Here is a 27,968-nt window from a genome sequence, read left to right as displayed (position 1 = left end):
ATCTGATTACATTGTGTGAGATTTATTCACTGTTAATGTAAAATATTTATCTGCTGAGAAATCTCAATATAAATGTAATCTGATTTATTTAGATCCACTCAGACTGTCAGAGGAAAACCGAGCTCTGTCTTTTCTACGTAGATCAAGTTTCTTTAGTTTCATTGAGTTCTCAGTTTGTCTCTTCAGTTTATTTAAAGTAAAAAATAAAACACCAGGTTCATTTTTATAACCACGCACCACAGACCAACCTTCACGTCTATCTTAGTAAAAACACCCTTAGTTTGAAGGTTTTAGCCGGAAGCTGCTGTTCTTCCGGCTGACTTGACAGAATAAAGCGCCAGAGTAAATGCGGAAGTCGCTGTGAAGCTCAGCAGCGAGAAACAAGAAGACAAGTTGAAGTTTAACTTCACAACTGGAAACTTTACTTTTGTTGGACCTGGAAGAAACCTGAGCGGTGAGTTTGTTCCTGAAACATCCGACTTTGATGGTCTTTCAGCAGCGGACTGACTTCCTGTTTCAGCGGGAAAGTTTCGCAGATTTTAGGCCGAGCAGCCGACACGTCCGCTCTGCGGAGGGAGCGCGCCGCACCAGACTGCGTTTAAAATTCAGCCAATTTACAGAGAGTTGTTTCTGTAACGGAAACACGGTATGAAGCCTCTTGATATTGATACAGATGCGGTTATTTCTTCAGTGTGAATCACAAACATCTTCTCATCGGTCAGAGTTGTTCTCGTAGTTTTTCCCTTGAAGATGTTTCAGTAAAATGTACAGCGGAAAGTGGTTTGAGGAACTTATTAAAGATCAGATATCGGTGTAAAAACTCCGGCATGTTAGATAAAACATATGCCGAAGTTACTAGAACACGCCTCTGCTCACGGGAAGGCTCCAGCCACGTTCTGCAGTGGTTCTGTGTTCTCCTGTGAGCTCGTAATTATTAAATAACTACACTTTTAAAGGAAGTTCGGTGTTTCCAAATCGCAAGAGATGACAAAGGGGAGTTTCAGGGACCCACCTGGTGACAGATGGTCCACAGGATGTAAGTCAGTTTAATTAACAGTACAAATGTCTCTTATCAGTGTTTGAATTCACTCACCTGGACTCACCTGTCCGCTTGGTTTCACTTTCACTCTCAGATAGTGAGTTTAATGTCCTGCAGGATGTTACAGCAGTGTGCATGTACTGTTGTTGTTGTTGTTGTTGTTGTTGTCGAGTCAGTAAATAGTGTAAAAGTGAGAAAAGGTTAAAATAAGAATACAAATAGAAACTACATTATTGCATCAGCCATCACTTGAATATCTTCCAGGGGATTTTTGCATATATTTGCAATGTTTCGCAATAATATTGTAATGACAATCCGTTGGTCCTGGTCACGAGCTGTAAACCAGCGCTGCTGCTGGTTTGTGCAGTCTCACTGTTAGTTGTCAGTATGATCCTGTCAGTGTGTAACTGTGGCGTCTCTCTACAGCTTCATCATGAGTCAAGTTTATTCCCCAACGACGGCGCCGAACCCCAAAGCCTCCTGGATCATGGTGCCATCAGAGAATCTGGATAAAATCCGCTTTGTGATCAAAGTCGGTGAAGTGGTGAGTCCAAACGTCCTGAACCATTTCTGACCGTGCCAACACGACATCACTCTGTTGTGTCGTGTTGGCACAGGTAATGAGTGAGAGTCAGAAATAACCATCATGAAGACAAACTGACTGTGGAGATGGTGGACAGTCACCGTGACGTCACCAGCAGGTGTCTGCAGACGGCAGGTCTCTGCTGGTGGCCATCTTGGCAGCACCTTACTACGCCTCACTTTGGCTAATTAAAAACGGACGAAGAGGTGAAGCTGAAGCAGCCGAGTTAAACAAGACCACCTTGCTGGAGGCTACCAAGCGAGCTAATGCTAACATACTCGCATGTTACTGACCGCTGGTTCATCCACCCAGAATCCTTTGCATGAGCTGCAGATGACAGCCTCTGTGCTGTGTGTGTGTGTCTGTGTGTGTGTGTGTGTGTGTGTGTCTGTGTGTGTGTGTGTCTGTGTGTGTGTGTGTGTGTGTGTACAGGTTTGTCTCTGACTGCAGTCAGCACTCACCAGAGACTCAGCTTCTGTCTGCTCCTGCAGTGTCTTCTCTGTAGTTCATGTAGTGAACTACATTTCCCTCCATTCCGCAGTCAGATAACGGACTACAGAACATGTCTGTGGGTTCAGCAGCTGCGGACAGGTGAGAAGTGAGAGTGAAGGTAAATCCACTTCTTAATGCTAAAAGTTTAAAACACAAAGTGCCTCCTGCAGACGCCCACAGCTGTGTGCAGGTTAACGCTATCAGAGTCGCCCGTTAATCCAGAACAGCGGCGTCCGTCCGTCCCTCCCCTCCCGTCTGTAACTGAAGATCAGTGGCTGGAGTTAGCTGAGGTGAAGCGGCCACCTGTCACTCAAAGTGGCCACGCCCTTAATTATGTATGAATGTTGATATTATTTAATTTGACGTTGTCATCATAATCAACGTGTCCAGTCGAGAGCAGAGTGAAAGTTTGAGTGACGTCTCTTTTAGGCGTCTTTTCAGCGCCCACCAGTGACGTCAAGTGACTTCCTGTCAGGTTTCAAAATAAAAGTTATTATTATGATATTTTGGACATTTTTTCAGCTTCAGTCACAGACGTCTACAGATTCCTGTGGTTCAAAATCAAAGTTTTTTATGAGAGACACATTTTACTTCATGGAGCAAAAACTACAGAGAAGATTCAAACCTCAAACCAGGAGGAGGAGGAGGAGGAGGAGGAGGAGGAGTGTGGCTGCTATAAACAGGTCCACTCGTCTGCAGGTTGATGCTCTCAGAAACTCGACAAACAGGACAGATGAGTGTGAACCTGAACCAGGTTTATACAACAAATACGAGCCGACTGATCTGAGAGCAGTCGGACCGGCCTCAGAGCTGCTAACAGGAGGGAAACGCAGCTCGCAGGTTGTGGCCTGTTAACAGCGTGCTGTTGTGAGTAATCAGAGGGGAAACGTCACTTTATATTCCTGCTGAACGTTCCTCAGGAAACTTTATTAAAGCTGTAAACGGGCCGAGAGGCTGCAGAAGAACTGATCTCAGACCAGACCAAACACTTCTGAGTTCACTTCTGTACCAGCTTCTCAGCAACACACCACAACAATAAATGTCATTTCTATTTTCTGTAAAAGTTTAACGAACACAAACTCGGGAGAATCTGTGAGATCACGAGTGTGAAGTCTCAGCTGCTGGACGTCGTGTTTCTGCTGCTCCTGATGCTTTTAGCATTAATTCATCGTAGATAATTTATTTAATTACATCGAATGATCTTTAAAATGTAAAAACATGAGAGAAGAGTCCAAAGTGACGTCTTCACCCGTCTGGTTTTGTCTGAAGCTCAAAGCTTCGTTTGTTAGTTGTTCTTCACAAACGGTTTAATTAATCAACCTGTTTTCAAAAATAGTTAATAATTGTTACTAAAGTAATGAAGTTAATTTTGTGGCTCCAGCTAATCTTTATTTTTATTTTCAATCTGATCAAAACAAACCAGATGTCACAAAGATTCTGATCTTATTATTATTATTATTATTGTTATCATCGCACAGCTGACGAGGTTAGAGATGATTATACTGCTGTCGTCAGCAAATCTCAGCCTCCGACTCAAACATCATCTCTGTCCGTCTCTAATATCGTCTGACTTCCTGCCTGAGGCTCGTTGGTTCCTAGTGAAGACGTGGATGTTTTTATTAAACAAATGGGAGGAAATAGTGTGTGTGTGTGTGTGTGTGTGTGTGTGTGTGTCTGTGTGTGTCTCTGTGTGTGTGTGTCTGTGTCTGTGTGTGTGTGTCTGTGTGTGTCTCTGTGTGTGTGTCTCTGTGTGTGTGTGTGTGTGTGTGTCTCTGTGTGTGTGTGTGTGTGTGTGTGTGTGTGTGTCTGTGTGTGTGTGTGTGTCTGTGTGTGTGTGTGTGTGTGTGTGTGTGTGTGTCTGTGTCTGTGTCTGTGTGTGTGTGACCCCTGTGTGACTGCAGCAGCTCTTCAGGAAGCTGCAGTTTGGGAAGTGAAAGTGCTGCACAGCTTCGTTAGCAGATCTCAGAGCTGCTGACCCTCCGCTGTTGCAACAGTTAACAGTCGGGAGGACGAGCTGCATCCGGCCTGCGGCCGCTCACTGTGATGAGTGTCGGACAAAAAGAGGATGTGCAGGGAGGACGTCTCTCCTGCTGAGACCTCTGATGTGTGACAGAGTCGCTTGTTTTCCCTCCGTCACGTCCAAAGGTCTCTGGATCAGTTGGGTAGAAAATGTCCTGAACAGAAGTGTGAAGCACTGATGAGACGGTTCTCGTTGATGTTCCTGCTCTCTGGAGGAATATAATAATAATAATAATAATAATAATAATAATAATACATTTTATTTGTAAAGCACTTTTCATAAAGTAATCTCAAAGTGCTACAGAAACCAGAAACAGAATAAACAAAAGACTAAGAGAAAAATCAGACACAGCAGTAGATAAAACAGCTAAAGGAGGAGATGAAGGTGCAGAGAGAGAATAAAACATCCAGGGACGACGTAGGAAAGCCTGTCTGAACAAAAGTTTTAAGCCCTTGTTTAAAGGTGACCACAGACCGGGGCTGTCGCAGGAGTTCAGGGAGGAGGTCCAGATGTGGGGGGCAGCAGAGCAGGAGGCCCGGTCTCCCGAGGTGCGGAGTCGTGTGCGGGCCGGCGGAAGGAGGAGGTTGGTACTTTGGGAGCGGAGGTTACGGCTGGATGAGTGAGGGGTAAGGAGGTCTTTGAGGTATTGCGGGGCCTTGCTGTAGATGCAAAGGTGGGTGATGAGGGCGATTTTGTATTGGATTCTTGAGGTTATGGGAGCCAGTGGAGGTTCTGAAGAACGGGGGTGATGTGGTCGTATTTGCGGGTTTTCCTCAGAGTTCGGGCAGCACAGGTCTGAATGAATTGAAGTTTCTGAAGGTGTTTGTTGGGTATACCAGTGAGCAGGCTGCTACAGTAATCGACCCTGGAGGAGATCAGGGCGTGGACGAGTTTTTCTGCATCAGAGAAAGGGAGGAATGGGCGGAGTTTAGAATATAAGTCCTCTCTGACATCAGACCTTACTGTGGACCTGTCCTCGTCCTCGTCTCAAGTTTTTCTTCTTTAGTTCCTCGACAGTGAAATGTCCTCAAACTTCTGCTGCTCTGCTTCGTCCTGAAAAGAGAAATAACGTCAAAACAAATCAATAAAGAATAATCAAGTTTTTATGTAACAAACAAACATCAAGTCGAGTAAAACACTGGAGACCTGAGTGTGAAAACAGCTGATGTGTATAAAATCCATCATCATGATACTTCTGACTTTATTATTATTTATTATTTGTTTGACGTCTTCGTCCTGAGCGTCTCCTGTGTCTCCTCTGTCGTCTCCTCAGGGTTAAAGTGAGTTAAACTACAGAAGAGCAAAGTGAAGATTTCCCCTCCTGTGTTCATCCTGTCTGAAAGTCAGTTGCATTATGGGAAATGTAGGATGTGGTGGTGTTTTGGACCTGACCTGCCGTGTGACTCAGAGCTTCATATTAGCAGGACCATGTTGAGTCGGTGTTGGTGAGTCTGAGTGTGTTGAACACTGCAGCTTCGTGTTGGATGGATGTTGGATGTTTCAGCCGGTCGCTCTGCAGCTCCAGTGTTCATAAGAGCGCTGTGATGTCGCTGATCTTATTTTAGCTCTGTGGTTCAGGGCTCGTCTCCGTCTGAAGGACATTTGTTTTACGAGCTGACGTTCAGTTTTAAACACAATACTGCGACAGTAAAATCCAGAGGGGAGACGGACACAGTCTGGAGCTTCACCGCAGCAGAGAGGAGGAAACACCAAACTACATTTATGTTTCTGGTGTTTTTAAAGCTCCACTCGTCTGAACGTCACAGAGTGATGAAGCATCAGATCTTCGCAGCTCTTCAGCATCTTTTAGCTCCAGTTTGGTCGTCGTCCTTCTGCTTCAGTCTGTTGAGACGGGAAGCAGAAGTCACGCAGCGTCACTCGACCACAGCGTGAAGAAAACACTGACGTTTGACACTTTTCACTTCAGAGCGTTGATCGATCAGCTCTGCCTCATTTAATCAATCAATGATTAGTATTTGATCACAACTTGATTATATCTGTGTAGTGTTCAGTCAGTCAGTGATGTGATGTCACAATAATACTGTGATACCTTCAGGTTACATCTGGATGATTAGACGTCTCCTCCACAAACGTCACGATATCTTCGACTTGTCTTGATGTTGAGATATTGAAGGGATGACTGTTGGTGCTTTGACTAAATATTAACACAGTAAAGTAACTTGTAACTAAAGCTGTCAGATGTGGAGTAGAAGTAGAAAGAGGCATGAAAACAAAATACTCAAGTTAGAGGTACTTGTACTTAGTTACATTCCTACGCTGCCTACAACAGCAGAGGGACGAGGTGTAAACGGTGTCGGCTCAGCTGCAGTCGGACGGTTCATGAAACCAAAGATTCAAAAAGAAGTGATGAACTTCAGCCTGACATCAAAGTAAAGAAGTCCAGGATTCAGTTACAGTTACTCATTGTGAGAGTAATTACATTACTTCACTACAACTGGGATCGTACACTGTGACAGCAGAGTTTTGTCTGTCAGCCTTTAGACTGTTAATGACGCTGTTTAAAGTCCAGACAGCAGCTCCTGTTACCTGTTGGATCGTACCATTACATGTTCCAGTGTGGGGGTGGTCCGTCTGCTCCTTCCTCTTCCTGTTGACTCAGCTCGGTGCGGTCCAGACACGCCCACACGGTCCCTGAGTCAGCAGCTCCCACTGGGCTGATCCTGGTTGAACCCTGTGGTGAAACGGACTCACACACGAGTCATCTTCAGTCTGAGTTCATCCACTCACAGACTTTTACTTCCACTGTGGTGAATATCTTAAACATGCACTCATGGACGGACACGTGTTGTTTATTATAAAGTGTTCGTACCAACATGTTGAGTTTAGTTTTAGTTTATTAGTCATTTTCCAACTTACAAAGCCACAAACACACACTGGAAGATAGACAATAAATTAACTTGATGCTTTGTAGCTTCAGAAAAACAAACAAACGAACAAACAAATAATCAAAACAGGACGGAAGGTGCAGGCTGACGCGTTCGCTCGTTACACCTTCCCTTTCAACACGAATTATACTGTGTCAGCTGACTTTATACAGAACAACACAAGAAAATAACAGCAACTAAGAATAAACACACCTTTACTACTTACACACACTCATGACTGCATGTTTGAATCTGTTGTTACTTTCATCCTTCCACATCCTCTGTTTTACATTATTCTGCTCCCGCTCAGTTCATATTGACATTATATATGTTGGGACTCTTCTGACACTCACCTGTCGGTCAGGTGAAGTCCATATATGGTCACATGCCAAGTTTCCCTGATGAACAGGTGACGGTGTTCATGTTCTGTGAGCATCAGTGGGGTGTTGGATGTTCTGATCGGTCTCATTAATGACTCCTGACCCGGTCACGTTCCTGCGTTCTGCTTTATATTTCCCGTCTGACTGAAACAAACCAATAATCTGACGTCTGTGTCTCCGTCAGCTGCTCTCCTTCGTGGCCTTCATCCTGGAGGAGGTGGTCAGCAACTGCTACAGCAACAGCTGCAACTCTCTCTACTTCTTTGAGTTCGTCAGCTGCACGGCCTTCCTCTTCACCCTGCTGCTCCTCATCCTCCTCTCCACCAGCCTGCACACCCGGGTGGGCATCACCTGCTGGCCCAGCCTGGTAAGAGCCCACCTGAACTCACCTGAACTCACCTGAGCAGTCTGTGTTCCTCCTCTGAGGGTCACATGTTCACATTGACTCCACTCTCATGTCTGTGCGCTCAACATACAGCTACAGCTGGTTAGCTTAGCTTAGCATAAAGAATGGAAACAGGAGGAAACAGCTAGCCTGCCAGTCCAGCAACAAATGATTATTTTCATTATTGATTAATCTGCTACATGATATTCTTGATTAATCGTTCACGCTGACATCTTCAGTTTCTCCTTTCAGAAGCTGAAACCAGAGAATATTTAGCATTTCTCTTTAAAACACAGCGGAAATTATTAATGAATCGTAAAAACAGACGCTGTTGAACTTTCTGACGATGAATTGAGACTTATTGTTGCAGCTCTTTTCCAAAGATCACAAAAACAACCAACCAGCACCTTTAAAGTCACTAACATTTATCCTGTTTGATTTAAGGGTAAAAACAGAAATTCAGCATGTAATGGAGGCGATTATGGTTCAACTAAAGGAAAAATCCACCTTCTCAGTTACACACATTATCATTCAGTGTGACATCACTTCCTGAGGATGTAATTATCTCTGATGTCCCTCCAGAATAAATGTCTATAGATCCACTTAGATATCAGAGGAAAAACAACTTAATCAACAATTATTTTAACAACTGATTCATTTGTTTGAGTAATTTTTTCTTCATTCTGACGTCGGCTTGTTAAATCTGTTTCTTTCCTTCTGACGGGGAACTGAAATCCTTTGGGTTGAGGACGAAACACTGATCGACGTTTTTCTGACATTTTAGAGACCAAACAATAATCAACAGATTAAAAGACAAAGAAAATAAGCGTTAGTTGCGACTGTAGTGCAGAACTCCAGTGATGCTGTCTGCAGGTCCAGGGGACGGCAGCCATGTTTCTATGGTGGTGAGTTTCCATAAACTGCTCTGAGTGAATGAACTTGGTAAAGAGAAGCTTGGTCAGAGGATGACGCGGTGTCGGCTACAGACAAACAAACCAGGAGACCAGATGCAGAGAGGACTCGCTGTCCACAGGGCGAGGCTTTAATTGTTCCTGCATGTCGGCTACATTAATCATGTTGCATGCTGCCCGGAGACGACAAAGAAAACAGCTGATCAGTCACGTGAGTCGAATGTTCGCTACATCAGTTTATTCAGCAAATCTGTTTCCATCAAACATTTTACACATTAACTCTGATTCAAGACAAAAACCACCTCAAGCCAACAAAGACTGATTTGAATTAGAGAAAGTTTTTCGAATGTTTCCGTCACATTTCTAAATCTTTAAAATGCTTTCTGGAAACACAGCTGCTGTAAACTCACGGCTCATTCAGCTCACTTTAAATGCTTTTTAATTATGATTCATGATTTTCAGTTAAATGTCGAGTAGTGAGAGACGATGGCAACAAACAACATTTATAATGTTTCATACAGGACACACAACACACTCAGTGTTTCACTGTTATGTGTTTACAAAAATACTGTGTGAAAGTAGAAAAGTGTTCTTCAAACATGCTGATACTTTGTGACAGTCAGTCCAAACTGTCCGTGTGCTGCCCTGCGCTGGTTCTGCTGGACGAGCGAGGCTCAGACTGGTAACGCTGGTGTGTGTCCGTTCTGTGGTTTCATCTCCAAACTCACGATTCCTCTCGAGACGCTTGACAGACGGGTTTATTCTCACACTTCTTGGATCTTTTGAAAACTGGTTCATCTACAAGATGACAGAAAGACAAAGACTCTGGATCATTAATCACTCATCAATATTTGTAACATTTCCTGTGCAGCACATTTAATAATCTGAAGCATCGTGAAAACAACTGTTTAAATGATCAGTAATAACTGGTCACTGTCAGCGGACGTAAACACTGATCAGATTCTTCTCCGACTTTGTTTTGAACTTCCTGTCTGACTTTCTGTTAAATGTTGAGCAGAAACAACAAAACTTTGTTTCAGTCGAACTTCAGGTGGAATTATTGAACTGAGTAAAAGCTCCGCTACACCAACTTCTTCTGTTTCACTCTCACATGATGATGCGTTAGTTGTTGAAGCAGCTGTGAGTTGAGCGTTTGTCTTCCAGTGCAGCGTAAACCAACCGTAACACAACAGGAAGACGAGCGTTACACCGTTTATAGATTACAGCTCATCCAAGCGGCTGTAACTCTCTCAGGGTCACAACACCTTCATGAGATGTTCTAGATCGAGTTACTTCATTTCTACTAAAACTGCACTTTGGCCGGACTTTTAGTTTATTTTATTATTTGTTTCTGTATTATTTCTGTTTCAACAGACAACAGCTGTTAAAAACAAACTACTTGGGACGAACTACAACAAAACCTCTAAGTCATGTGATTTACAACAGCTGTAATACTTTATAATCACAACACTGAGATTTCGCCTCAGACTATAATCGTACCATCAAAGTCTGTAATACACGTGAACAGAAACGTGTTCACAAGGCAGAGAAATGCACCGCTACCGGCTCTACAACCTGGTTTCTTGTTTATTTGACGTTTAAGAAAATCAGCAGCCTCGTCACGTGAACGGTGTCGGTCCGCTGACGCAGACGGATCGCACTAAGTGTCCAGTTGTCTGGCTTTGTTAACCGCAACATGACATCATGCAGCAAGATGTTGCATCGTCCAATCAAATGTTGAAGCTCAAGTTCCCGATGGATTACTTTTCCAATGTGAACTGTTCGAGGGCGACGTGTTGCTGCTGTGATAACTTTCCACAGTTACACACTGAAGGTTTATCAAACAAAGACGCTCACCACAGACACGTGACGGCGCTGTGGGTCCTCTGCAGGTGTCTCGTTGTGTCCGTCGGTGTGAACTCACCTGTCTCTTCCACTTGAAGTCAAACACTTGTTCCAGGGTTCCTGCAGCTTTTTACAGACACATTTTCAAGCTTTCCCAGCAACTTAGATCAGTTTTTAAGTTACAGATTTTTATACTTGAAATGATCCTTGCACTTCACATTAAATCAGATGTTATTTTGCAATAAACCAAAATGATATTTTGTGACATCATTCTAAAGAACACACAAAAGGTTTCATGTTTCATTGTGTCACCCGTCTGTTGGTGGACGTGGGATCATATTTAAGCAATATAAAACCATTTAGTATCAAAGTTGTGCAGTTAGACCTGAAACTTAAAGCAGGTTCAACACTAATGAAAACACCACATTAACATTCAAGTGACTTCAGGGATTTCCAGCACCTGTGGGGGTATACTGACCTTTAGTGCGTGCCAGGTGTTGAACTGGTGTTTCATGTCAGGAGGTTTGTTCTTGATGGTGCGCTGTATGTGGGGTTAACCACGTCAGCTGTGAGTCCAGCTCAGGAGGCCTTATGAAGCTGATTGGCTCCACAGCATCACAACCGTCACCAGTGTCAGTGACCCGGGTCTCAACAAAGTGCTGGAAAAAGGAAATCACGGACCTGCACCAGTTTGGACTGTTTGGGCGCTGGTGACGTGCAGCGTGAACGCTCTCTGCCTCAGTGTTTAAATACGTTTTTATAAATGTCAGTCCAGTGAAAAGAAGCAGCAGGTGAGTTTCATGGACGCACGTCTCTCAGGTGAGGAGAGGACTTCCAGGTACCAGAGTGTCCTCCATCACAGCTCCACTTCACCCTCATCTGTGCGCCCGAGTGGAAGACCTCCTTCTCCATGATGGGCTGCCCACACGTCTGACACATCCTGAACAGCTCCATCAGGTTCTGGTTGTAAACAACCGTACAGTCCTTGTCCATGTCTTCATCCGACTCATCAGAGATTATGGAGGTGAACTCTGGTTCAGAGTGGAAGCTGTCGTCCAGAGGGTCGACTGACACCACGATGCAGAAGCTTTCATCTGACGCTGCTGCTGCTGGAGGCGACTGCGAGGAGCTTCCTGCAGCTCCACCAGCCGTCTGTGAATGAAACAAGCAGACAGTCAGGCCCGGTGACCTGCAGCGGTTCCCCTAACAACAACCACAATCACCACGATTCACTGGTCTGCTGCGGATCTGAGCGACGGCGTAGGAGGTTTACATGTTCATTTCGCAGAGGGAATTAATGAGTCGTTAAATCGAAGCAGTTCGCATTTTTAAGATGAATTACAAGCCGACTTTAGCGTGAGTGCTTTTCCGGATGCTGCGTTTCCTCACAGCTGAGTTCAGTCGTCACGTTATTAAAGGGGCAATACGCAAGACTTGTAGTTTAAAACATTCAGAAATCTGCTAAAATTATCAACAGAATGTGAATAAATAGAAGTTGTGTCATTATGATGTGTGTGTATTGTGTTGCAGAGATATCTACTGAAGTTAGCATGCTAAGCAGCTAGCACTTAGCACTCCCCTAGTGCCCAAGCTGCACTGCCAACTAGCTTTGGCAGCAGCTGCTCTGTTGATTTGCTGCCTCCAGCTTATCTGTCTGGAGAAGTTTGACGGGAGGCTTATTCTTTTTATTCAACATTATAAAAATCTGTTTTCACAAAATTCCTTTTATTTGTCAAAACCCTGATGAACACGGATGAAAACATGATATGAACAGTACCTCACATGGGTTTAATGAAGATAAAGTAAATAATTATATTAATTGCTATCAGCAAGTCAAAGTGTGAAGAGTTAAACTTGTTCATATCATTTGACTACAACTGCCAGTAACAATGTTATCAACTGTAAATGGTAACACGGTCACATGGAGGGGCCCCTCATGTGGGCCACAAAATCACTAAATCCGCCCCTGGATGTCACCAACCCGCCCGCATCATGTAACTCAGTGAGCTGGTCGTGTTTAAATCAACAGGTAAAGGTGTTGGTACCGACCCAAACAGGAGACTAAAGCACAGCCAGAGTGGAGCTCTACCTGTGTTCTGCTTCTCTTTGGAGCCGGCGGAGCTGTCCCGGTGCTGCCGGGCTCTCCGTGCAGCCTCCCGGGGAACACTGACGGCACAGCGCCGCTCTTCAGCATCGGCTTGGGCGGAATGTTGAGTATTTTAGCCTTGAAGTCCTCCTCGTAGTCCTCGGGTTTAAAGTGCAGGCTGCACACTCGCACGCCGCTGTACTTTGTCACCGGGATGTTTTCGTGTAATCGGGGGTTTCGGATCGCTCTGAGCCAGGTCCTGCAGCGCGGCGGGTCCCGGGTCGGTAACCCGTGAAACACGACCCCCATCGACTTGGCCTCGTCGTAGCCTTTACAGCCGGGAACACAACACCTCCACGGCATCGTCACCGTGCCGAGCGGACAAAAACCAGCCGTGAAATGTCGAAACGACCCGTTAATTACCGACGAGCGGCAGAAGTATCTGTTTTCATGTCTACGGCGGCGGAACTAGCTTGTTAGCAAGCAGCTAGCATGCGCCGTTCTTCTTCTTCTTCTTCTTCTTGTTCTTCTCCTTCTCCTTCTTCTTCTGCGAATGAATTCCCGGCAGGCTGCACGTTGGGAGGCGCAGCGCTGCCCCCTTCAGGCGGAGACCTGCTGGTTTATTATGGATGACTGGATTCAGACAGGAGTGCAAGTTACCACTGATGAAATGTAACGAAGTACATAAACTCGAGTACAAGTTGGAGGTACTTGTACTTGAGTTTTCATACTTCCACCCATTTATTTGAAGCTTCAGTTACAAGTTACTGTACAGATGACAAAGTACAGCATTTTTCAATTAATGTATTTAACTGCGACGAGATCATAAAAAATAAAACCCAACCGATTCTGTTAATAAGAAAAATGCTGAATATCCGATCTGATAATAAGCCCACTAAGTCATCAGTCCACCCAAAGTTACAGTATATATGTACATTTAAATATATGTATAATCTACTGTGATGTACCATAGCTACACGTTTACTGTTGAGTACTTATACATCACTGCAAATAATAAGTTTTTCCAGCGAGTTGAAAATCTTTTTCTGAAGAGAAAATTAAGTAAAAAGAAAAGAAGAAGCCAAAGTGTAAAAATGATGACTTTGTGTTTTATGGACAGACAATTTCAATATTTAACAAAAAAGGTATAGTGAGTTATTTCGGGACCTTCTGGCCGTTGTGAGGTGTAATGTGAGCTCTGTTAGCCACGCTAACTGTTTCCAGTCTTTGTGCTCAGCTGAGCCAATCAGCAGGCAGCTGCAGCTTTATAAGAGTCAGTGGACTCTTCTCGTCTAACGTGCATATTTTCTAAAATGTCAAACTTTCCCACTAAAGTGTGACAGGTGTGTTTCCACACAGTAAACAGGAGACAAAGTCCTGAGTTCTTCTTCTCCTCCTCCTCTGCAGGACTTCGGGTACACCGGTTTCATCGCTGTGTTGTTCCTCATCGCCTCCATCATTTTTGCTTCAGACAACAACGGCTCAACTAACGAGAAAATTGCTGTGGTAAGAAAACCTCGACATACTCCACTGACACTCCTGTCTGTTAATACGTCTTCATTCTTCTTCATTAACTCCCTCTACTTCCTCCTCTTCTTTCCTGCCCTCTCACTTCCTCTTCCTCCTCTTCTTTCCTGCCCTCTCACTTCCTCTTCCTCCTCTTCTTTCCTCTCCTCCTTGATGATTAAAGTCACCTCCCTTAACTTTCTCTCAGACGTTGTTCATGTGCTCGTCTTCTCCTCCTGCAGGTTTTCGGTTTCTTTGCGACGGTGCTGTTTGCCATCGACCTCGTCATGTTTGTGAAGACGCGTGGGTTCCCCTTCAAGAAAGACGGGAAGCCTGAGGCCAGTAACGGCCCGGTGGCGGCGCAGGCTCAACCCGAGGAGGAAAAACTCAACCCGCCGCAATAATAAGTCTGCATGTTTGATCGTATGTGTGCGTTTTTCTACGGAGGTCAGAATACTTTTCGCACTATTCCTTTAACATGACGACGGGAGGCGGAGCTTCAGCGAGCGACGGCTGACCTGACGTCAGGTGTAAATCCTGTTTTTAGCTGTTTTTCTTCCACCTGAGGACGCTCTGAGCTGTGACTGTCAATATAATCAATCCAATAGAGAATGGATCACAGTGCAGAGCGTCCGTCAGCGTGTGACACTATCAGACCAGCGGGTCAGTTCTGGTTCTGTGCTTGATTTAAAGAAACAGTATGTTTCTCCCTGTTTATTAAAATGTAAGAAGAAGAGCAGAGACACTAAAACCACAGAACCACTAAATCTTCTGCTGTTTGTTTTATTTTGTTACGATCTTAAACGAGTAGTCTATTGATTTTCTCTTTTCCTGAATATCATGAAATTTACAGAGTAGCTTTGTCTAATTTGATGAAACAAAATCAAATATTGTGTAAATTAATTCCAAAATTTGACTGAAAATTAAAAGCTTTAAAAACCTAAATATCTTTTTATATAAATCGGTGGTTCCCAGCCGAGAGCTCAGGACACCACATGGGGTCCAAATAAAACTGAGGGGTTAGAGAAAGGAAAAATCATTATTGTTGCACAAAATAATGATTATTTTCTCTCATTTTTTATTTTTTGTGTGTGAAATATTGCACAATTTTACCTCCTCAGGTCACAAAAAATCTTTTAAATGAGACCATCAGATGAGGAAGGTCACTGAGGTGGAGGCAGTCACACTGATGAAGGTCACCTTGGTATTCATATTTTACCGTTCAGACGTCTCCTGAAAGTTCAAATTTGGACCCAGAAGATGTTTCAGTTTGTGCTGAAATGAAAAAAACTCCACTCAACAGAGAAAATGTGTCTTTATACTGGATGTTTTCCCTCCTGACGGGCAGATGTGACCGTCGGCCTCAAACAGCAGCAGAAAAATTCATCTTTGATTCGACGTAATGACGTTCGACCGTTTCTCATTCGGATTCTTGTTGATGACGTCAAAACAGACCGATTTATTTCAGATTATTTCTTATCTCTACAGAAAGTGATTTGTCCAGCAGATGGAGCTGCTGCTGTTCAGATCAACCCTCGTAATCTGATTGGCTGCGACACGTCCAGCTGTGCAGCTTGTCATAATAAACGATCAGTAATCAATAGAGCACAGATCAATAGAAACGTCAGCTCGTAGACATTCTGCTGAACTCACACGTCCAATGAGATGTTTTCTTCGTTGAGTGAGTTTGTTTCTCAGCACACAAACTTTGTCAAATCGTTCCCATGAGCCAAACGCCCTCGTTGACCGTGATGAGGTGGATAAACATGGCCGCCAGTGCAACCTGACAGCAGCTTCTCTCGTGTGACCTCTGACCTCCCTGTGGACCGATCACTTTATTATTCCACCACTGAAGCAGCCTTGTGTAGAGAAACTTCTCCTGTTTCGTGTTTCTGAAAGTTTGTTTTGATATTGTTTTATATTCTTCAACTTTTGAGGATTTTGTTTTGGTGGTTTTGTCTCCAGTTCATCTGATCGTCACACTGACACTTTGTTTTTCATTTGAAATCGTTCACCAAACTCTGCTTTGTATTCTGCTGATTTCAGCACTCGTCTTAATCACTTTGTGTTTTATAATTGACTGTTTTATGAAGGAAATTGTGCTTTTATGTTTTGTCAAATATAAAAACTCTCAGAATATGAATCATTTTAATTATCCCGTCTGGATTTAACTGATTTTATGATTTCTGATCTCAGTAATTTGAGGGAATTCTTTGCTCAAGCATTGTTGAGTTTATAACGACCAAAAATTATGAATTTGTTCAAAGTTCGGGACCTCTCCTCATGAATGAAGGAATTAGGTCTGTAACTAAATATTACATGTAGGATCATAAAGGGGTCGTTGATGGATTATTTATTATATTAAGACCAACAGCACCAACATGTAGAGACCCTCGACCCCTCCTCACTGACGCCTGCTCTTCACTTTGTGGGTCTTTTTAAAATGATCATGTTTAGGTGAAATATTCCTTTAATATTTTGGGTGTAATTTCCAGCCAGTCAGCCTCCACACACACACACTGGCTTTATCGTCCAGTCACATTCATTCATCTTTAAAGATGATTTTAATTTTTATGCCCAGAAAATGAAGTGGACTGCAAGTTCAAGACGAATACAACTAACTGTCGTTTGTTCTGTGTGTGTGTTTTAATCTGTTCCAAATGTTTAAAGATGAAACTGAATTTGTTCTGTCACATTATTTTGACGAGTGCTCACATTTCTACTTCCTGTTTTCTTCATTGTGTCCAAATTCAAACTTCAGGAGACAAAAGTGAAAACTGACGTTAAAGTCGTCAAATTAAAGAACTTGTGAAGAGTTTCACAGAAATGAAACCAAACCGGACCCGAGCTGAACCGCTGACCCGTCAGGAGAATGTATCCACGTCTGTCATGTTCAGTCCTTCATCAATAACTCCACTTTAACCATACATATACATTTTATGATAGCCTGCATTTTACAATCATACAATATATTATTAATTAATCACTGAATACACTGGAAAACTTAATGAGTAATGTTTCCTTATTCATTCAGACAGTCCAGAAATCTGCTTTTATATCCGCGTGATTCACCTTCATGTTCAGGACCAAGTCACGTTTATTAGTGTAATATGTATTTCCATGAGCTGTGCCTGTATAATACATGAGCTCTGTCCAAACATGTGTAACACACATTACTGCATGAACCCACAGTGAAGACCTCACTTTGTTGTAATTGCTGCATTTTCATATCTGAGCTGATTATTGTATTTCTGTCATTTAATAAAACAGATTTTGAAGAAATAACAGTTTTCTGAACACGTTGTATGAACCTCAGTGTTCAGTCAGCAGCAGTTTCATCAGTTACACACTGACTGAAGTGACAGTTAGTCTGCTTCTTACTGAAATGAGGATGTGAGCCACGAACCTGCTGACAGGCTCCACGTCATCACACTGTGGTCCTGCCGCCATCTTGTCACCTTCTAGCTGTTCACTCCTCTGTGCAGACGCTAGCTGTGCTGCGGCCTCGTCGAGCTCATTAAAACGTTTACAACGCCATATAAACGAAACAGGCGAAGCTTAGCATGTTAGCTTAGCGTTAGTCTGTCTGTGTGTACAAGCTAACTGTTTTTTGTCAGGCTAGTAAGCTAGCAGCGCTGGCGGGAAAACATTCAGGAGGGAGAAGAAGGTCAAACGAACAACATGGCGTCCGAGCAGAGCAGCGGGATGTTACAGGAGGCGCGTGGAGACGTTAGAGCAGCTCCATGAAGGAGAAGCGGCTGCAGGTCAGGTGAGTTCAACACCTGCAGCTTCTGCCTGTGATTATCTGCTAGTTCAGTACATTATCACTAATTCAGTCATTCAGAATAATGAATTAAGAGGAAGTGGCTGTTTGTGCTGTTAGCAGTGGAGGTTGTTAGCTTCAATCACATCATTTCATTTGTACAAAAACCCTTAAATACCAGGTTTTTTGAACTGAGTCTGGTGAGCAGCAAACAACTGAAACAATGAGGCTAACCAGCTGAAACAAGATACTTTTTTATTTTTGAGATGCAGCAGTATTTCACTATTTCATGGCATGATAGAAAATATACAAAATATACAAAATTCTGTCAAATGCAAAAAGTCTTAAAGAGTGTAAACAGTGAGTGAACAGTAAGCTTTGTGTTAGTTAAACTTTATATTCAGATCAGAGATGTGTTGATGGCTGCACGTTTCATCAGATAGAAATATTATAAACATGTTTAAGAACTGAAACTATTTATTAAACTGTGCTACAATGTTCACGTCCAGACAGAAAAGTTGTGATGAAAATACAGATTCAAATTTTCACTCAAGCTTTAAGATGATATTATCATTTGCAATAAAAAAATCAAAGTAAATCAAACTGAGGTGGACACAGACAGCTCCCCCCGTGTTTCCAGAGACATCTGGATCGTTTCTGTTTTATTGAGTCACAAATAACAGAACGCAGAACAAAACATGATCATTTATCTAGAATAGAAAAAGATCTTTATCCTTCCTTTTCCCTTATTTATCAATTATTTATTATTCCATGTCTAATATCTCAGTCACCAGTGGGCAGCAGGAGCGCAGACGTGTTAGCCACGTTAGCTTCACAGTCTGTTTCCTCTGGACGTCACAGCTGCTCCAGAAAGTCTGGAGGCTGAAACACAAAGCAGAGGGATGAGGTGGAGGAGAGAAAAGACGAGCAGACCAGCAGGTGGGCCTATAAATAATATCACGATAAACAAAATATATCTCAATATTTTGAAAGCACAGTTCACACATGGGCTCAGTCAGACTTCTGATGAGCGGGCCGGCCGGTGAAGTCCTGTTGATGTCCAGCTGGTTGTGTTCACACGTACAGGTTGTCTGCGTACTTCCTGGTGTTTGTCACTGGTTTCCTCCCACTGTGGGAACTGTACTGCCAGTTCTCTGCCAGTGGACACCTTAAATACTGTCACATCAGCAACCCTGTCAGAGACCAGCGTTCATTTCTGATTAACTCTGTTGCTAAAGAGCTGAAACATTGACAACATGAAGAGGAAATGATGCCATCGTCTCCATCAGCTTTAAATAGAAATGTTCTGATGGTCTTCCTCTGACAGGAGGCAGCTTCCTGTTTCTGTGCAGCTTTATCTCCTCACAGGTCCCAGAGACGTTCATGTGAGACTTAATTCATGGTCTTATAGTCTAATAGTGACCTGGTTTCATCAGGATCTGTCGTTCAAACATGAGCTCTGAGATAAAGAGGAAACCATCTGTTCTCAGCAGCGTCACGGCTGAACACTCACAGGTTAAATGTTAAAAGTGTTAGAAATGATGATGTGACTCACCTGCACTCTCACCTTCCTCACCTCTCCGCTGCCGCCGCTGTCTTTGACACACGTCCTGTGAAGATGATTACATTTATTTATGTTATAATAAATGTACCAACGAAACAGGAAGTCAGACGTGTTTAGAGACGCACCGACTGTTTTTACTGACTTTTAGCACGTTATAAACTCACCTGACCCTCCCCAGAAACAAACATGTATTCACTTCCTTTGTACGAGTCATCAACTTCACAGGTAAGTGTGTAAAAACACAGTGAAGAGACACCTGAGGTGTGAGACGCCGCAGAGCTGCAGCCTGCATGAAGCCAGCTCTGCTGATTAAAATGAGCTGCAATACAAGTTTTTATTCATTTTTAAAATGTATTTAAAATAATTAAATTAGTGTTCAAATTCAAAAACTAGATTGTTTACAGACAGACCTGATGCTCACAGCTTCTCATCAGAGGTGACAGATTTCTCTGACGAGGCTTCATGTTGACGAGGAAATTAACCTGATGTGACTGAATGAAGAGTCTGAACCTGTGATCGTCATTTGTGATTAACTGGAGTTTAATTGAAATGTGAGAACCAGATTTTACCTGGAAGGCATCACGCCAAAGTATTCGACCCAAAGGTGTCATATAAAGGAGCTGAGGAGTAACAAATGGGTCGGCACCGATACCTGAGGTGCTGCTTCAGACAGAGAAGTAACACTCAGCCCGCTGTTAGCGGTCCAGCTGAGACCAGAACCTGTCCGCTCCTTTACATCTATGATTAAAGGAGCAGTCTGTAGTTTGGGTGAAAAAATGACTGAATAAACAAACTGACCTTAAAGGACAGCACAGTTTATACTGTTTTACTGTGTTTATATGTGGCGGACCCTGCCACCTTTCTGGCTTCAAACAGTGTTCTGGACCTTATTTTCCTCTGAGATCAGCTGGTTTATTCACTAGTTTGTAATATTACTCATTAATATTGTAAATACACAAACTCTGAGTCTGACGTCACCCTGCAGGACCACAGCGTGCTCCTTCAGAGGTTTACCTAACTAAATAAAGTGAGCGAGTGATAAATGTCAGGAACAGAATAAAGTGAGGAAACCTTTGCTGTAGCTACATGTCATGTGCAGTGTGACTGTTGTTAGTGGTACTGAGGCGTCAGAACCATAGCTGGTCCAACATGTTCATGTTCGTGTTTGTTAGATCAGGAGGAGAAGCTGGAGGCTGCGGTCTGCTGTTGGTCTGTGACGCTGAAGGTTACCTTCTGAAGATGATGGATGCCACAGTGACGATGAGCACGGTGTGCAGAGTGAAGAGAGCCACACGGACAACCAGCAGTTTGTCTACTGAAGGACGGGTTGGTTCTGTGAGACACCACACACACACACACACACACACACACATTAACACATTAACACTGTCTTCATCCTCGTTGGCAGGTTTGTCAGTTGTGATGAAAATACAGATGTTCAAACGTCTCTTTCTCTTCAGCACTGAGGTGGTGATGAAGGAGGCTGACGAAGATGATGTGACATGATGATGTAGTGAAGTGTGGGGAGATGTACATGATAAATATGAAGCGCTCCTGGTTTCCTTCACTCTTATAAACCTGTGTTGTTACATGATGCAGGAGGCAGGTGTAAGAACCAGTCTCATGTCACCAGAGTGAACTGGTGGACAAACCTTCCTCCACGTGCAGGCTGTACGGCAGGGAGCGCGTCTCAGTGCTGCTCTTTAAACCACAGGTGTAGTTCCCAGAATCCTTTGCGGTCAGAGAGCTGAGCTGGAGGGCGGGGCCAGACTCTGAGAGGGCGTGGTCGTCTCTGAACCAGGTGACCTTCAGTTGGTGGACGGTGCAGACTGCAGTGCAGAACAGAGTGATGCGTTCACCTGTCCTCACCTGTCCGTCACCACTGGAGCTGCTTATCTTCATTCGAACGCCGTCTAAAATAAAATGTTGTGTTGAAAACTCAAAATCAACAATTAAAGTCATTAACTGACGTCTTTAATTAGATTTTTTGTAGAGCAGAAATTATTAGTTGATCGACAGACGAGTAAACTTCAACCAGAAGCTCTCTCACTTATAGATGTGGAGATATTTTACTGTCCGAGTGAAAACTGTGACCTGGTGGTGGCGCTAGAGGAAAACTGAGAGGATCACCACAGTCGGCAGGATTCATCCTAAGTGACTGAACCACGTCATCTATTTTTAACTCTGGTTACAACCCAGCAGGTCCTGTGGTTTTCTACTGGGCAGCCTCCGCAAACAGAAAGGATTCTTAATATTATTGTCATGTTTGTTTTCATATTATTGTCATTTGATGATCTTACCAGTGACAAAGACGTTCACTCCTGATTGTCCAGTCCAATGTCCTCTGCTGTCATTAGCTTCCATCCTGAAGCGATAAGTATCATCATCATCCTCCTGTATATCTGCGATCTGTAAAGTGCAGTTTCCCTTCTTGTCTCCCAGATATTTGTAACGAGGGTCGTTGGTTGTTAAATTACTGTCGTACACAGACGGGGTGAGACTGTGACAAATCGGATGCCTCTGACACCAGCGGACTCTGACGATCTCTATCCAAACCTTTGATCCACCTTCACCAACAGACTCGAGTGGTGTGTAGGTGCAGGGGAGAGTGACAGTCGATCCTTTAACAGCACAATCAGCATGTGGATAGTTCACTCTTTGACCCACAGCACCTGGACCCACAGCACCTGGGAGAACACAACACAGTGATGACAGCTGATGAACAATAAAGCACCTTGATGTAGAGCGATCACTCTGATGTGAGAGAAAATACAGACTGGCCTCGAGAGCTACGAGACAGAAGATGATGAAAACAGTCTCAGAGCTGCGGAGATGATTCTAGTTTGATGTGAAAAACCTTTAACGTGACAAAACTGTCAGTGAAGACATGTTTTGTTTGTAGGAATGTCTCCTACAGTAACACAGATAACGTCCACGTCTTACCAGCCAACATGAACATGAAGGTCCAGAGAGTCTTTTGGTCCCAGCCTGCCATCCTCACTCTGTCACACAGTTGATTTAATGTTTTTCTTGTTCGTATGTTCGCTCTAAATACAGCAGCGACGGTAAAAACCCTGACCGACCGACTGCTGGTGCTTCAAACGTCTCTGTGGTTTCTGTTGGACTTCCCTTTTTAAGATTTCCTGACATGGTGACACCTTAGTTTCATCAGAAACAGTATCTGTGACATCTGACTGACAGAGAAATCATTCTGTGTTTTAGGTGAGTGATTGTCTTTGATGAGAGTACATTAATGGACGTGTGATGTGAAGTCCTTTTCATCTGTTGTTGGTCGTGTTAGCAGCACGGCTCAGTACAGAAGGCTGGTTCAGACATTATGTTCTTCTCAGGATGATCTGTAATAACTCTAGTGATCCTTCAACTGTTCATCTAGCGCCGTCATCATGTCAACAGTTCAACGTGTCCAATACTCTGGATTAGGGCGGCGAACATGAATGACCTGACAATCGATAAATCATCTAAAAAATCACAGTTTTCAAAGTGTCGTCATCCACCTGCTTCTTCTGTCCAACCAACAGTCCAAAACCCAAAGACGTCAGAAAGGATAAAGACAAACATCAAGAGAGAAAGACTCTTCTCATCTCTCTGAACTGGACCTTCATTTAAACAAGAAGTGGACTCTGAATACAAACTGTTGTGTTGTTTGAGTGGAAGCATGCACATGGTCACCTGGTCCTCAGGTGAGACAGAGTCACTGCTGTAGACGTCATACTGAACACTGACCACCACCGTCTGTGTTTCAGAGATCATCTCGTCCAATCAGAGGGCTTCACGGCTCCCTGACGGCCTCCTGAGTCGTGGTGGAGGACTCCTGGTTCCGCCTAGACGCACAGAGGAGGACGGATAAGAGGAGGAAGAGGAGGGTGGAGGGATGAAGGTGTACTGTTCTGCTGGACCTCCTCACGGTGACTCAGCAGGTCTGCAGGTTTATAAAGAGGCAGCGATGCTCAATGTGTCACCACAGAGACGATGGCCTGGCTGCTCCACATCGCCTGCATCCTGGTCTGCTGCCCACAGCTGCTGCAGGGCAAAGCTTCAGGTAGACTCACCTGGACCTACCTGTCCGTGTCTCTGTCTGTCTGTGTCTCTGTTGTTGATATCACAGCTGTTTTTGTCTTTCTTCAGTTCTCTGTAACTTCATTTAAAGTCCACAGTTGTCATGTTATTATCAACAAACCTCTCGTACAGACTCAAATCAACAGTTTTCCTCTGAAGGTTAAAAAGCTGCTCGCTGTAGTTTGCATTAAATGAACAGGAGGGACTACTTTCAGTGGTGGATTAATCCACGTTTGGTGCTCCGGTGAGTGTTTGGGGCAGCAGGACAGTTTGTGGGACAGATTTAAAATACCAACATGACGGCTGACGGCTCTGACAGTTTGTAAAAGTTTGTGTTGTTGTTGTGTTTAGTGACGCAGCACAGCAAAGGTCAGAGTGTCTGAATCAGCAGCTTCACTGACGAGTTAACCATCAGGCCCAGCTGATGATGTCACTGTCTACTGATGATGTCACTGTTTGCTGATGATGTCACCGTTTGCTGATGATGTCACTGTATTTGGTTGTTGTCCAGAGTACCAGCTGGAGTCAGAGAGCCTCAGCCAATGTGAGTTGCTAAGGGGCGTGGCTGTTGCCAAGCAACAAGGAGACATCCCTCACTGTATGGAGGATGGCAGGTTCAGGTACGAGCGGCCACACACAGACATCAGGAAATGATTCAGAGTCAAGGAGAGAACTGAGTGTGTGTGTGTGTGTGTGTGTGTGTGTGTGTGTGTGTGTGTGTGTGTGTGTAGACCTGTCCAGTGCAGTGGGCGGGGTCAGGAGTGTTGGTGTGTTGATGCTGAAGGTCGGGAGGTCGCCGGGACTCGAAGCAACAGCTCCGCTCTTCACTGTGAGAAACACCATGTCACATGACTGATGATGTCACAGATCACATGTTACATACCAGCTGTTTCTTTAAGTTTTGGTTTCTGCTCTCTCTCTACCTGTCTGTCTCTCTACCTGTCTGTCTGTCTCTCTACCTGTCTGTCTGTCTGTCTGTCTGTCTGTCTGTCTCTCTACCTGTCTGTCTGTCTGTCTCTCTACCTGTCTGTCTGTCTGTCTGTCTGTCTGTCTGTCTGTCTCTCTACCTGTCTGTCTCTCTACCTGTCTGTCTGTCTGTCTGTCTCTCTACCTGTCTGTCTGTCTGTCTGTCTGTCTGTCTCTCTACCTGTCTGTCTGTCTGTCTCTCTACCTGTCTGTCTCTCTACCTGTCTGTCTCTCTACCTGTCTGTCTGTCTGTCTGTCTCTCTACCTGTCTGTCTCTCTACCTGTCTGTCTGTCTGTCTGTCTCTCTACCTGTCTGTCTGTCTGTCTGTCTGTCAGGTGCGTCTCCCTGCCAGCTGCAGTCTGTCCTGCAGTGTTCTCCTTCAGGCCTCTTTGAGTCAGTTCAGTGTGACTCCAGCAGGGGGCAGTGTTGGTGTGTGGACCAGGACGGCATGGAGCTCTACGGAACCAGACAGACCGGGACGCCCCCACGCTGTACGTACAAATACTGCTGATACTCACACTACCTCCAACTGTACGTACAAATACTGCTGACACTGTGTCTGACGTTGACCTTTGACCTGCAGGTCCGGGCAGCTGTGAGGTGAGGTCGAGGCGTCTCCTCCACGGCTCCGCCTCTCACTCTCCTCCTCAGTGTGATGAAGACGGCAGCTTCCTCCCGGTTCAGTGTCGATTCATCAACATGACGGACAGAAGAGAGCTGGACCTGCTGCACGCCTTCAACAGGTGACACACCTGTCTGTCTGTCTGTTTGTGTATTTGTGTGTGTATCTGTGTGTGTATATTTGTGTATTAAAGGTATAGTTGGTAATTCTGTTCAGAAACACCTTGTTATACTGGGTGAAATGGTCTTCCCACCCTGAGAGTAGTCCAACATAATGTGTTCAGAAGAAGGAAGAAATAAATCAGCCCTCTGTGGCAGCTGCAGGCCTGTAAAGACTGACCAATCCCTGCCTCTCGGTCCGAGTTGAAGGAACCAATCAGGTGCCTTCATGTCTCGTCCTGCCTGCCCCCCCCTCTGTCCCCCCTCCTCCCTGCGCACTCATCACGTGTCACGTGTCGCCGGATATATTCAGCACGCTGCATATGGAGTTAGCAGGAGATCCACTCCAGGTCAGAAGGTGGCGGTAATGCACCTAACAGCTGTTTGCCAACAGCAATAAAACAGCAGAAGAAGAAGAGTTAGCACAGTTAGCAGGAGAACAGTGGCAGAGGAAATGCAGCTACAGTAGCTCCAGAAGTGATGCAGAGGCTGCTGTCTTCCTGTTGGACAGGTAATTATTTGTTTTGCTTCGGGGGGATTTGTTATTTTCATGAAATATGTAACGTTAGCCAGCTTAGCTACTTTTGTAGCTTGTATTAGCCCAATGCTAACGGCTCTCCTCTGCCCTGCTGACGGACTGTCTGATGGGGGCGGGGCTTTGGACGGAGCACTGACGGGAGGGGGAGAAGGGGGCGGAGCTTAGACCAGGTGCCACTTTCAAATAGGGGTGTTCCAACAAGGGTACCTCACGATGCGATTCGATTTCGATTATGGGAGCTTCGATTCGATTATTGGCCACGATTCTTCGATTATTGCAATTTTTAATGCTTTTTTCCATACAAGATTGATTTTGTCTTCATCTGTGGCTATATTTGTAAATAAATAGCCTATCAATTAACTCAGTTCCTCTAAAACTACACTCATGAAGTAAATAACAAGGTTTTTTGAACATTTGACTTTTTCAAAGACACAAAATATTTTATTTTATGACTATGTAAACATTTGCACTTTGACCTACTTAACTTTGACCAGGGAAAGCTCCACTTGCAGGAGAGCCCCCTCTATTGGCGGAAAACACTGAAAACAGTCAAGCCCTGGATTTAATGAGGCGTAAACATGTGACGTGGCGTGAAGCACGAAGTTGGGCAGTGATCAGTGACAACAAAGTTGTCTTCAAAATAAGAGCTTTACATTGCACCCCATTGGATTGTAGAACTGGGTTCTTAGCGGGGGGCTTTTAATTTGAAAGTAGTGACCGTTCGTAGCTTGCCGCTACACAACAGCTGACAGTCAGCAGCTACTAGCTGTTTGGTTGTGTCCGCTAGCTGTCAGCTACAGAGACCGAGGAGACTGTAGCATCTCCCGGATCTCAGCGGCTTTCCAGTTGCTCATCTTGACGTCCGCGGATGAAGTGATGAACTGACTGCTGTGATCAGCTGTTTCCTGGTTTTAAAACTCCCGGCTGCGGGTCGCACAACAGTGCACGTTATCGACACCTCCGCCCATGTGCCGCAATTGCCGGCACATTGACGCCTCGGTGTTAGATAGCAATGGAGGCGGCAGTGAGTGTACCCTCAGAGGCGTCACATTGGCGGACCAAGACAGACCGCCAATTTGCCGCCTTCTGTGTAAATGCGCGGACCTAGCAAAGCATTGACGTTAATTAAGCGATGCCGAATCGTCACGTGAAGCATCGCGATGCATCGCCACATCGATGAATTGCACCCACCTCTACTTTCAAATCTTGCTAGCTCTCCAACATTACCAACTATACCTTAAGTGTGTACTCCAGTGTGTGTGCATCATGTATGTTTGTGTTGCTTCAGGTTCCCAGAAGCCTTTGAGATGTTCAGCAGTTTCAGGAGGTTTTTCCCGATGGTTTCCTCGTACTGCTTCTGTTCAGACAGCCGAGGCAGAGAGCTGGAGAACACAGGTACACACACACACACACACACACACACACACACACACACACACACTGAGTTGTCAGGTTTTGAGCTTGAACTAGTGTCTAGACAACAACTCCTCGAGCTGCAACAATTAGTCAAAACGTTAGTTGCTGAATAAAAGATGATTTTGATGATTGATTTCATCATTTAATCGTCAGTTTTCATGCAAAAATGTAATTAAGTTGTTGCAGCATCATCAATAAGTGAATCTGCTCTTGTTTCCTCTCCAACGCTGTCAGTAATGAGACATGCTGTGGTTACCTGGTGATGGTCACAATAAAATCAAGAAAATAATTATTAGTTGTTGTCCTAAACTCAAGAGGTGCACATCAGAAACTGAATGTAAAATTCACCCTTTCTGAAGAAGAATTTACTCTAAAATTGAGTTTTAACCCTCAAAAAGCTTTTTGATGATCAGGTCTAACTACAAACAGTCACATGCTGGTTTACTGATGATGGTGATGATGATGATGATGAAGGTGTGGACTTCCTGTCCAGGTGTGGAGCTCCTCCTGTCTGAGGTGTACGACTCGGCGTTCTCTGGTCTTCGCTCCGGTCGCTCCGTCGCTCAGACAAACATCTACAGAGTCCTGCAGAGGAGGATGCTGGGAGTCCGCCTCGCCCTCACCGGACACTTCAGATGTAAACTCAACTTTTAAACTGCTTCACACTGGTTTTAATGGACCAGAACACTGTTTAAACTGGTAACAGTCACACTAAACTGGTTTGAAACTGT

General features: G+C 44.3%; 4 protein-coding genes across 5 annotated transcripts in view; 2 read left to right on the top strand and 2 right to left on the bottom strand.

Annotated features, from left to right (window-relative positions):
• The first annotated feature begins 331 nt into the window (after window positions 1–331).
• Window positions 332–16,595, top strand: cmtm6 (CKLF-like MARVEL transmembrane domain containing 6). Its single transcript, XM_084357310.1, has 5 exons — window positions 332–454; window positions 1,466–1,583; window positions 7,584–7,766; window positions 14,034–14,132; window positions 14,375–16,595. The coding sequence occupies exons 2-5, from the start codon at window positions 1,473–1,475 to the stop codon at window positions 14,534–14,536; spliced, it is 555 nt and encodes a 184-aa protein (XP_084213436.1). The 5' UTR covers window positions 332–454; window positions 1,466–1,472; the 3' UTR covers window positions 14,537–16,595.
• LOC311259909 (uncharacterized protein) lies at window positions 8,793–13,186 on the bottom strand. 2 transcript variants are annotated; one of them, XM_084357309.1, is made up of 4 exons: window positions 12,630–13,186; window positions 11,019–11,692; window positions 10,553–10,666; window positions 8,793–9,493 (listed from the first exon to the last, which is right to left on the bottom strand). In XM_084357309.1, exons 1-2 carry the CDS (start codon window positions 12,987–12,989, stop codon window positions 11,339–11,341), a joined length of 714 nt encoding a protein of 237 aa, XP_084213435.1. In that variant the 5' UTR covers window positions 12,990–13,186; the 3' UTR covers window positions 8,793–9,493; window positions 10,553–10,666; window positions 11,019–11,338. The 2 variants fall into 2 exon arrangements, with proteins under 2 accessions (XP_084213435.1, XP_084213434.1); XM_084357308.1 differs by lacking the exon at window positions 10,553–10,666.
• A 2,088-nt stretch (window positions 16,596–18,683) lies between the features above and the next one.
• LOC311259908 (sialoadhesin-like) lies at window positions 18,684–22,536 on the bottom strand. The gene is made up of 6 exons (XM_084357307.1): window positions 22,403–22,536; window positions 21,760–22,146; window positions 21,112–21,372; window positions 20,690–20,792; window positions 19,451–19,505; window positions 18,684–18,777 (listed from the first exon to the last, which is right to left on the bottom strand). Exons 1-6 carry the CDS (start codon window positions 22,452–22,454, stop codon window positions 18,751–18,753), a joined length of 885 nt encoding a protein of 294 aa, XP_084213433.1. The 5' UTR covers window positions 22,455–22,536; the 3' UTR covers window positions 18,684–18,750.
• The window catches only part of tg (thyroglobulin), a 28,362-nt gene continuing 21,087 nt past the window's right edge, over window positions 20,694–27,968 (top strand). Inside the window, 8 exon segments of the mRNA XM_084357302.1 lie at window positions 20,694–20,785; window positions 23,224–23,519; window positions 24,048–24,156; window positions 24,268–24,365; window positions 24,839–24,994; window positions 25,087–25,246; window positions 27,110–27,216; window positions 27,731–27,874. Coding sequence (XP_084213428.1) covers window positions 23,450–23,519; window positions 24,048–24,156; window positions 24,268–24,365; window positions 24,839–24,994; window positions 25,087–25,246; window positions 27,110–27,216; window positions 27,731–27,874 — 844 coding nt within the window. The 5' untranslated portion in view covers window positions 20,694–20,785; window positions 23,224–23,449.

Source organism: Pagrus pagrus (assembly GCF_965226575.1).
Source record: "Pagrus pagrus genome assembly, chromosome: 7".
Lineage (NCBI taxonomy): Eukaryota > Metazoa > Chordata > Actinopteri > Spariformes > Sparidae > Pagrus > Pagrus pagrus.
This window is presented reverse-complemented; position numbering and strand designations above follow the sequence as displayed.